Source organism: Vanacampus margaritifer, chromosome 17, assembly GCF_051991255.1.
Source record: "Vanacampus margaritifer isolate UIUO_Vmar chromosome 17, RoL_Vmar_1.0, whole genome shotgun sequence".
Lineage (NCBI taxonomy): Eukaryota > Metazoa > Chordata > Actinopteri > Syngnathiformes > Syngnathidae > Vanacampus > Vanacampus margaritifer.
This window is the reverse complement of record NC_135448.1, coordinates 17,702,344-17,714,158: the sequence shown is the minus strand read 5'-3', so window position 1 is coordinate 17,714,158 and position 11,815 is coordinate 17,702,344. Positions and strand designations below refer to the sequence as shown.

Below are 11,815 nucleotides of genomic sequence, written 5' to 3'. Positions count from 1 at the left end.
TCTGATCCCGCAGTCCGGATCCAGTGTTGTTTTCATGGCGTTGAAATCCGCTTCCGGGTTTTGCATGTCTCCTCGCCCCTCACTAAGATGGCTGTGTCTCGCGGAGCCTCGTGCTGGTTCGCTCGATTTCTCGCTCGCGCTCTACTTGTGCGTTAGAATCCCCCTTTTTTCTTTTTTTTTTTTTTTAAATACACTGATGCGCCGCAAACACACTCACACTCCCCCAGTTTAGCCGTCTCCATATTTTTGCGCGTTCTCCTTCGCCCAAACTTTCCCCCTGTCCTTGTTTTTTTTCTCAAGTTGAAACGGAGTCGCGGTGGATTTACCGGATACCGGTCCGGACGGAGGGCAAATCCGGGGGAGGGGGGGATGAACCGGGACGTCGGGTACGTTGTGTTAAATGCAGTTATATTCAATGACTATTCGGGGTTTAATCGCTAGTGAGTCGCCTTGCTGAGAGAAAAGGGGCGCTGTAGAAAGAGTGGGGAGGCGAGAGAGGGGGGATATCATGGCCGCTCAGGTCGCCAGCGTCGCCTCTCTCAACGCGAGCCCGCCGTCCGAACTCAAAAAGCCGGATCGGGACTCGGAGGAGTCGGCGCCGGGGGAGAAGCAGCCGCAGCAGCATGAGAACAAGGAAGCGGGGCCCGACGGCGACTCTCCCGGCCGAAAGGAACTGCAGGACGGCGGCGACGCTGCTGGGGGAGGAGGGGATCCTGACATGAAGAACGGCAACGGGAATTTGCCCAGGGTAAATAATAATAGCAGTAATCAGAACGATTCCGGCGGGCCCGAAGGGAATAACCATCCCGGCGTGGGACACCACCACACGGGCCCCTTCCCACCACCACCTTACGGCTACAACCAGCACTACAGCCGGGCCCCTTTTCATCAACATGGCGGACAACAAAGCCCTGGCATGGCAGCTGCGTCGGGGCCGGGCATGATGGACTCTTACCCCGCCAATTCCCACGAACATGGCTACCCTAACCACTATAACAACTACAACCCCTTCCAGGGCAGGACTTCATATCAGGGTCAGGGCTACGGGGCCATGAGTTCCCCGCGGAACAACCAGCCCCCGGCGGCTGGGGGACAGCCAGGCAAGCAGCAGCCAGCAGCGGCGGGAGGAGGAATGGCTGCTGCCTCCTATAACAACCAGAGGTATAACATGGGAAGCCAGCAACCCACGTCGACGCCGACGTTAAACCAGCTGCTCACGTCCCCCAGCTTGGCCAGGAGCTACCCCAACTACCCGCAAGGAGACTACAACAACCAGGAAGGGGGCACCAAGGCGGCGGCGGGGGAGATGGCGAGTGGCTACGGCGGGGTTCATCCGGGTTGGCAACAAAGGGCCCACCACCCGCCTCCCATGAGTCCGGGGAACACCGCACAAGCCCCCACTAGGAACCAGGTAAGCCCCCCCACTCGGAAACCTACCACGCTAAGCTACCAGCCATTGTCTATGGAGCAAGAGCTCTAAAATGGCTGCCTCTCTCTTTTCACACACCACCACCACCCCCTGCAATAGTGTTTCGGAGCGAGCACAGAGTCGTGTTTTTCGCGTAAAAACAACTTTTTGTGGCGAAGAGGTTAGGGGGGAGACGAGTTTGGCCAAGTACGGCGAAGAGTTTGGCCAGGGAAAGTGCGTTTAAAGAGCAAGGAGGTGATGTTGCTTATTTCTCCCTTCTCTTCTTCGAACCTCCATTTGGAGATTCAACAGCGAATAGCCGAGGCTCGTTTTTCCGTATTTAAAACATGCTAAAGTATGTTGTTTGATTTTATTTACGAAACGTGTCATCGTTTAAACTAGACGGAAATGACAGCCTCATATTTGGAAAAAACGTATTTGCATATTCATTAAGCAAGAAGCTACGTGCTACAAGCAATTTAGTTGCTGCATGGTAAAGTATGTGTTGTGAAAATGACCATCAGTTCAGCATGCACTCTGATCAAAACGTGTGATCATGTCTTTTTTTTTTTTTTAATGAGTGTTGGTATTTTTTTTACACCCCTTGTTTCCCCGCTTCCGTGTTGTCAGCCCGGTCGCCAGCACTCGGGCTCAGCGCAGATTGCCTTTTGCTTTGGGATTTGAATTATGGAGGTAAAAATCGTGCTGTCAGAGCCACAAGACAGTTGGTCTTAGGTTGACATGCGAGCCGAGATCTGATTGGCTGGCCGTCCCTCCGCTCTCGGCCATTTATAATTGAATCTAATGGAAAAAAAGGGCTGCAGCCTCAACACCCCCCCCCCCACCGCGTCACCCAGTTATATACTCCTCCACCAAACAAAATAGTGCTGCTTTTCCTCCCCTTTTATGGCTTTTTTATGGTGAATTGTGTAAAAGTGTGCAACTTTAAAAACGTGCCTGTGTGTAATTTTATGTTTAGAGGTTTGCTGAATTGTCCAAACACTCCACCACAAAATATACTATTCGGCATTTTCCCTTAATGCTGGTTAGGGGAAACATGTATAAACAGATAAGAGGTGGCTAGCTATGAAACTGTACACATTTGATAGTGATGATAATTAGGATGATTTGATTGGATTTGTTTACACGCCATGGTATGATTAAATAATCTGTAAATTATCATTATATTGTACATAACATTGCGGTCCAACAAAATGACAGGCATTGTTTTTGGTTTGGGATTAAAAAAAAAAGAAGATTTAAAAGCGCCCCTCGGGATTTGTTTAATTATGGATTTGTATACTCTAATAATCCAGGTTCACTTTACTTTTTACTTTATTTATTTATTTGGATGGAACAAGGTGCCTTTATAGGATATATCAAGCATAGTTACATTTAGCACTAAACTAATTTAGTTCACATATCGCGACCAATTCTATATAGAATATTTTATTGTTTTCACCCCCTTTTTTGTAGGTTTACAATTTGCTTTAAAAAAAAGTTCCAATTTGATTGCAGTGTGGGAGGAGTGTAGGCTTAAACATGAAACAATAAAAAAAAATTCTGGTTTCTATAGTGCACATTTTTACCAATGTCATTGATTGTATGTCAGGTGTCTTCCCATGGCATCACAACTTCTTGCACCGGTGCGTCACCGTGGCTTTAGTTGTTTACAAACAGCAAAGGTGTCAGCCAAGTGTCACTGCATTTTTTTTTTCTCCCCTCCCTCCCGAAGGTTTACAATAGCCTCATTTACTTTCCCTGCGCATTACCATGCGAAAGCACTCACCCTTGCGCCTCCCTCGAGTAATACCGGTCACATTTGGTGTTTGTTTACTTTGTGGTTATGTCATTTGCACAGACAGGAGATGTATTATTACAGGACAACATCGTCTTTGTACATGTTTCCTAAAAGGCAGTGTTTTGACAAAAAAACGATTTGAATTGTTATGGCCTTGAGACATCCATCACCAAATGAAGGACTGTTTTCATTTATTTTCTTCATGTCCAGTTTAAAATGCTATGTATTTAGGATTAATTCAAACTGTTCAATCACTAAGGACTGTGTGTAGAAAGAACTGTACTTTTTCTCGTTTAACTTTTTAAAAAAGGTTTTACATTTGGCCCGCAAGCACACTGACATCTCTTATCGACAGCGCTTTCCATGCCAAGAAAGGATCCCGCTGACTGGTTGCAATATTTTGGAATTAAATGCTAAAGCGAATCACGCCATATCATATTTAGTGACGTTTTTTTTTATTATTTTTTTTATTTACCCGGAGTCGTTTTTCTGTCACTTGGTACACAAATCTATGAGAAGAGGCAAACAAATCAATGTCGATGAGTGCTCTTCCAACAGATTCCACTACACCGACATTAAATATGTATAGTATACTATTACACTTTTGAATAAAATTGTATATTTCCATAAACTTTGCAATTAATAAAGGCTAGCGAATGGAAGCGTGCAAACTTTTACATTCCTATTTATTTATGTCAAGCAAAACCATAGATTCACATTGGTTGTAATTATGTGTTTAATCAGGCCATAACAGTCCTACAAGGGTAAATATATGAAAATACAAAATGTAATGATTGAAAGTCGATCGACCAACGTGCTTACTAGTTTATGATAACATTTTGATGGGACGTTTTTGGCAATCTTTCTTGACATGTTACACTTATTTTTTTTTACAGAGACTCTCCACGCTTTGCTTTCTAGCCATAGGTACAAGCGAAACTAAAAAATATCGTTAACTTAAGTATGATTATAACTTTTTTTTGGGTCCGTTTTGATTTGGCTGTTCCATCTGCGTCGTTGCAATGTCATGCACTGGTGACTAAAAAAATTTAATCACGGCAAAATTAGTGGCCGATGGATGGCCGCTTATGAAAACTAGTTGCCTGAACACCGCAAACTCCATGACTTTTCAGTCAGGTGCCGTTACCTTTTTTTAATCATGCCATATAGGTCTCCAAGGGTAAATTTATGGAAACCGTTAGATGCGGCAATAAAACATCTTTGTTATTGTGTAATATAGAAATGTAAGGGTCAAATGTTTTTTTTAACAGAATATCAGGGTAAAAATCTATCAACCAAACAGCGGAAGTTGAGGGTGTTTGACTTTGTATGTTGATCTCAGACCACTTTTGAAGCCATTCACTGTTGTTGCTCGTCCCGTGTTGCTTTCTCTCACGGCACCAAAGTACATTTGTGTCCGCTCTGCTGGCCCGAAGCTTTAACCCGAGCACGGCCGATCACACAGACGAAGTCCAGTATTGACGTCGACGTGGGCGGAAGAAAACCGGTATGCTAGCATCACCAATTTTGAACTGCGCTGGCAAACGGGTTGTCTCTAAAGTGAATTTACACATTGAGGAAACAGAAAAGACTTTTGAAGGTTTCACGAGGGCTAATTGGGCTTTTTCTTCATGAAAAGTTGCCGTTGAAGCACTGTCAACAGAAGAAAAAGAGACAAAAAATGAAAATAGCTATTTTAAAATTGCGCAAGACACGACTGGGAATTGTGCTTGAAGAAGTCTGTGACATTGATGAAGGTCACAGTTGCAAGAATAAAACTTTTAACTAGAATAATATGGAAAGAGGGATGGACATACTAATCAACTGTTATGAACGTTGTACATTTTGTGTGGGGTTCACCAATGTCGATAAATTGTGTATAAAATATGCTTACGCTTATTTAAGTGCAACTTTTTAAAGTATTCCATAGTGCCTGTTTTTACACTTGCTCCCACAGTTATCCAAATAAGAAGGCAAAGCATGATTGCTTCAAGCCCTTGGTCACTCCGTTTTGAAGTTTCTTATAAAACCGATGCATAAAACGAGACAAAAAGCCATTGTGTTTGCACATACACACCACCGTTCAACCAAATCACGTAATTTCGTCTAACGAAAGTCAGCTGGTTAAATACTAACAAATAATGTGACAGTGAAACGTCATAGACAATCTAATAAAAAATTAGCATTGATATTGGTAATTGTTTAGCTGCTCTGTGGAAACAATAAATATTAATGGAGCTCAGTTGGGCGCCTTCTCTGCCTCTTCTTCTTGCTTTTTAATTACGCTGCTTCTCTTCCAGTTGACCTAAGTGCTACCTGGCAACAATTTTTTTTGTCGTGCCTGCATGCTGTAAAAAAAACTATTTAAAAAAAAAAACAAAACGGTCGCTTAAAAATCGGAAATATAATCCGGGCGTGAACAATAAACATCATCCGAGCAATTGCAGATGCTTGTTTGCTCTGAAGTTTAGTATAAATCAAGTGGTATCAACACCACAGCATTCACTTTATGGTCAATTTGAGATCTCCATAGTTTGCCATTGTAAGTGTGGTTGTTTGTACTTTTACTGACTTCATCAAATACATTCATTCATCTATTCATTAAGAGCAAGCTTATTTTTAATAGACTGATCAACACTTAATATTTAAATGTTTTATTTTAGATACTGGCATTCAAGTGCCAAGACCAACTGTAGATAAATGTGTTAATGAAGGTCTTAAAATACAAGCGCTCCTAATTACTTGTGCTAAGGGTCAACGGCGGGGTTTGTTTTGGAGCAGCAGTCGCGTCAGGTGGTTCTCCCGTCGCCATTCGAGACGCCCTCGGGCTTTGTGACGCCCGAGTTTGGAATAAACCCGCAGCAAAAACTCAAGTTGAAATCCTAATGGAAACGCACCAAAGCAAGGCTGTTATTTATTGACTTGACTGCTGCTAATGGATGCGCACACGGCTCCGCCGCCGCCTAAAAGGGAGCACCCCCCCACCCGCTGCAAATTGGAAAGTAGCTTACAAATCAAACGCTCATGTAATGAAGGTGGACGATATTTATCACCGCCGGAGCATTTAAAACAGCAACACGTTTTACCAGGGCCGTCGGGTTTTTGGTCCACAAATGCTCTTTATACGTAATGACAAACATTTGTTTGATCGTTACATGATTTATTTATTTATAATACAACATGTGTTTTGGCTAAATAAGCAAGTCTTTTACACCCTCTGTTAGGAATTAGCCTGTTTTGAGGGGGTGGTTCAGTCTCAATGAGCCACTGCTCTACTGTTGAGCGTTCATTACCACGGCAACTTTGCTCATAATCATAACGAGGAGGTGGCTACTTGCTGAGAAGGATGACGCGGATTTCAGTTTCGCTCACCGAGGCAGCGTTTTGCCACAAACGATTCAATGACTCAACACCACTTTTGTAATCGTAAACTACATATTCACTCCTTTTGATTTAGACCATAACTGATTTCTATATCTTGTCACAACTACTGTAAAGGCTCATTGTGCACGAAAGCGGAACGCGCTCCGTTTAAGGAGGAAGTTCACTTTGCGCTCTTTAGCCCTGCACTGCTGAGTAATGATTCTCCACAGGCCACATGGACAGCATGCTGCCTTCCGGCACTGTGTGCGTGTGTGCGTGTGTATGAGATGTGATGGCGTGTGCGTACGCTGGGAAGAAACGGTGTCAGCGATACCCGGGGGGGGGGGGGGGGGCTGGGGGGGGTTGTTTTGTGAATGATCTTCGTCTGCCCCCTGACAGCTGTGTGTGTTTGTGTTACGCTGCACTTATTTGGCGCTGGTGTGTAAGCGTGTGTATGCGAGTGTGTACGTCTGCTGCTGTTGCCGCCCCGGGAAGCTCCCTGACCCGCTCTTGCTCCTCGCGTCACCAGCCGTTCATCTTCCCTAAGTGACGGGCTCCTCGTTTCTGTCCCGCTGTCACCCTCGAGACGATGTCGCCTTCAAGACACAATGCCAACTAGGTAGGAAACGGGATATCGTTGCTGCTGTTTTAGTCCAACATAATAATAGCAATAGGAGAAAATCCGCGACATAGAGAGGCCATAATGAAAATAAATAGCGCCTTCTTGAAAATAGTTTTGCCCCACCCATGCGCTTTAGAACTCACTTAAACTTAATTTATCCTTTACACGGTCATTCCTAAGCCGTGATCGACTATGCCATGGGAAATGATCCAGGTACACGTGACGTATTTGACTGAAAGTGTGATTTTATGTCGTTGACTATAATGTGATGAAAGTCGAGCCAAAGTTAATGAATTGATGATGCTATTGAGATTTTTTTTCACCACAGAACAGCAATCCTCTAACTTTTTTCTCCATGGACGTGACGACCTATTTTGTAATTAGTGAGAATGTTGTATGTGCATTTCTTTAATAAGCCGTCCGTCCGCCCGTCTTCTTCCGCTTATCCGGGGTCGGGTCGCGGGGGCAGCAGCTTTAGCAGGGAAGCCCAGACTTCCCTCTACCCAGCCACTTCAGCCAGCTCATCCGACGGGACCCCAAGGCGTTCCCAGGACAGCCGAGAGACATAGTCTCTCCAGCGTGTCCTGGGTCGTCCCCGGGGCCTCCTGCCGGTCGGACATGCCCGGAACACCTCCCCAGGGAGGCGTCCAGGAGGCATCCGAACCAGATGCCCGAGCCACCTCAACTGGTTCCTCTCAACATGGAGGAGCAGCGACTCAACGCTGAGTCCCTCTCGGATGACCGAGCTTCTCACCCTATCGCTAAGGGAGAGCCCGGCTACCCTGCGGAGGAAACTCATTCCGGCCGCTTGTATCCGGGATCTTGTTCTTTCGGTCACGACCCACAGCTCGTGACCGTAGGTGAGGGTAGGAACGTAGATCGACCGGTAAATCGAGAGCTTTGCCTTTCGGCTCAGCTCCTTCTTCACCACAACGGACCGATACAGCGTCCGCATCACTGCAGACGCTGCACCGATCCGCCTGTCGATCTCCCGCTCTAACCTACCCTCACTCGTGAACAACAACTTTAATAAGCCATCAGGTCATATCTTGTGTCCCATAGCCGAGTGTGGAGACGGGTGAGATGTAAGCACGATATGTAACGAGGTTCACTATCGCACAACTTGTATGAAGAATATTTTTGTTTTTAATCACACAATTGTTGTCAGTTAGACGTAGCGTTGTGGTGGCAAAGTCCAGCTTCCCGTGTTCCTGTAGCTGAAGCTAGCTAGCTAACCGCTATGCTAATCCACAAACACAACCCCTTTTTTGTACTTTCAAACTCGCGCACATGCATGATTGTCGCCTTGTTGGCCGGGCGTTTCGCCAGTTCCCGGAGCGTTCTTGTCGAGACAAATGCCGAAGCAGGTCTCATCGCATTGGCAAAATCATGGGGTGGTGGGGGGGGTGTAGATCCTTCATTCTCTTTGACATTTGCCTTCTTAAAGGCTCCAGATTAGCATAATAATATCCTTCTCGGAGCCCCGTGCTCGAGGAGAGACTTCATCGACTTTTTGACGTATGGTATGAAGGCGTTCCGGATTTGAAGTGGTTAACCTTTAAAAATGGAACCCGCTGTTGATACTAGAAGGAAAGGAACGACGCTTCCGGCTAGAATTGTACACTTATTGGCTCGAGCTTGCGCGTAAATGAATAAGGAATATTTACTGTATTTCTTCAAATAAACAATGTACCCTGAATTATTACTCTGACGTAATTCAATTCAAGAATATTAAATAGTTCCCATTTGATCGTAGTTGCTAACCAAAACCGTAGCCCTTCCGTTCGATGCACTGTAATCATTTTATTTTTTAAGTACTGAGACTTACCACCTGTTGTAAAGGAGTTCCATGTGCAATATTAAAGAAGATTTTTCGTCTTTAACAACTAGTGATGCGATGACTCTAACGTGGTCATGCCACACTTAACTTAATTCTTGCCATGATTTTCTGTGTTTTTTTTTCCCACCTCATTCTCCCATCCCACGACCCCTTTGAGGTCAGCATGCATCTGATTATCTGAATGGACAAACCCGCAACGGCTGTGTTGAGCCACTTTGGCGGGAATGTAGCATGAAAGCGGCTCACGGGCCATTTCATTTTATTTTAAATGACACTTTCACGTGCCATAAATTGCAATACACCGCTAACTTTGTGCTACGCTGCTGCAGAAATGTGGACAAATAAAGGCCTGCCCACTGATAGATGCCGCCTCCATTTGCACTCGGGTAAATAAACGCGGTGGCCACTATTTACGAGATGGTATTTTTTTATTAAAATAGATTGTTTTGCTTCAGTAGCTTGGATGTGGTATAACAGTGGTGGCCGGTTAATAGTCAAGTTGCAGAGTCTGACATCAAGAAGCACTGTTTAAAAACGCAGCAACGGCAAACATGAAAAAGGAATCCTCACGAGGAGATAAAAACACATTAAAAGGACGAGTGAGTACGACGTCATTGAAAGTCATCGGCATGGCACTTAAGATTATGTACGTGCATGATGCATTTGACTCATATTTTAATTCTTAAGAGACAAAGTGGCGTTGCGAGTATAACTATAGAAGCGCACGTTAGCAGGTCAGCGCAACCCACATTTCATACAAGGTCAGCATGCAGTTTGTGTGTGCAGTGCAGTGTGTCAAGAGTTGAGATTTCCAACCACGAGGTAGGCATTGACCCAGCTTTTTGCTTTCTTCCCCCATCAAGAATTTAGAGTATTTATGGATGAGTGGCGAGTGACACGCTGATATCAATGGTTTGGTTTAGAGGGGAAACTTGACTTTTTTTTTTATTTTATTTTTTATAAATAGCTGTCTCTGAAGTGCCTGCCCACCCATCAAGTGTGAAATTACACAACCATGTAAATCTTTTGTCAGCTAACGCCCCCCCCCCCCCCCCAAAAAAAAATGACATAACTTTGTCATTTTTTTCATAACACCACCCATACACTGTTTAACCGCCCACAACTTGAAAGCTAGGCTAGGTGACGATCTCGCCATTTTCAACCAGCATCCCTAACTGTCATATCATTAACTCTTTGACTGCCAGACGTTTTCAGAAAAGGGATGCCGTGGGTGCCAGCCGATTTTAAGCATTTTGACTGATCTTTCAAGGTCCATAGAAAATTATGTGTTTGGACTATGGAAACACACATACTACCAAAAAAAGATTGGACTCTCGTCTTTCATCAGAAAAAAAGTTTGTTTCTACCTTATTCCATTTTTCAGTAATCCACAATAGAAAATGGTTAGTTTCACCTCTGTTTTGAAACAAACGTCTTTTAACGTCTTTGGCACTCCTCCATAGGATTTTACTAAACGTTATTTAACGTTTTTGGCAGTCAAAGAGTTAAGACCCTTGACTCGTCATGTTTCCTACTTCTTTTTTTTTTTCACATAGTTGTACCAGCCAGTTTTGCTCACTCCTGTCAATTTGACTGTCACCTGAAAAAGTAGCCAACTTTTTTTTAAATTTGTGAAACAAAGCATACATATTGGATGGTTTGCTTTTCGTCTGCCTTTTGTTTTCAAGCGATAAATCACTTTCCTCTAAGCGTACTAAACGCTAAACCGGCAAACGTGAAGTTTTGCCAACCAACATTTATCACCGCAACATGCTCGCTACCCACAGGTGCTACTTTCACTCCCTCTTGACCTCTGGAACTCCTCTCTTTGCCTCGCACCCTGCCTAGGAAGCCTCAGAGAAAGCATCCGTTTTGATCTTAAGTTCGCAGAATGTGGCAGACTTTTTGTAATATTGGCATTTTTGTGGAAAATGTAACTAAGGATGTAGAAAACATTTTATGTAGGGATAGTGAAATTGTGTGGCCCTGATCAAAAATGTACTTACACTTGATTATTGGGCCTGATAATAAACACACATGTGGACATAATAAACTTTTAAAAGGCTATTAACTCTTTGACTGCCAGACGTTTTCAGAAAAGGGATGCCGTGGGTGCCAGCCGATTTAAGCATTTTTGACTGATCTTTCAAGGTCCACAGAAAATTATGTGTTTGGACTATGGAAACACACATACTACCAAATGAAAGATTGAACTCTCATCTTTCATCAGAAAAAAAAAGTTTGTTTCTACCTTATTCCGTTTTTCAGTAATCAACAATAGAAAATGGTTAGTTTCACCTCTGTTTTAAAAAAAAGTCTTTTAAAGTCTTTGGCACTCCTCCATAGGATTTTACTAAACGTTATATAACGTTTTTGGCAGTCAAAGAGTTAATGGCCATACGTGCGTTAATCTGATTGTAATTACCTGTAGTGTATAAATATTCAATGAGTTTCTTATCTCTTGGGACCCCTGTTCATTTAATCCGTGGCAGCACTGACTTTGCTGGTTACTGGGCCTCGGCGAAAAGCAAGCAATGTTAAAGGACCTGTGAGAAAAGGTGCTTAAACTTTATAAATCAGGAAAAGGATATAAAGAGAAAGGTGAAGATTTGAAAATGCCAATTGGTAGTGTTCAAACTGTGATCAATAAGTGGTTCTGTTCAAACCAAGCTGTGGGCAGGTAAACCAACAAAAGATTTAAATCACAGCTGCCAACAAGATGGTTCAGGATGCAATGAAAAATCCATAAGCAATCTCAGCTAAAATATAGAATTCTTTGCC

The 11,815-nt window shown here is 43.8% G+C and overlaps 1 protein-coding gene across 1 annotated transcript in view; it reads left to right on the top strand.

Moving 5' to 3' along the window:
- Nucleotides 1-64: 64 nt before the first annotated feature.
- The window catches only part of arid1ab (AT-rich interactive domain 1Ab), a 44,377-nt gene continuing 32,626 nt past the window's right edge, over nucleotides 65-11,815 (top strand). The window contains exon 1 of the mRNA XM_077547856.1: nucleotides 65-1,411. Within this exon, the coding sequence (XP_077403982.1) occupies nucleotides 509-1,411 (903 nt within the window). The 5' untranslated portion in view covers nucleotides 65-508. The remainder of the gene's footprint in view (nucleotides 1,412-11,815) is intronic.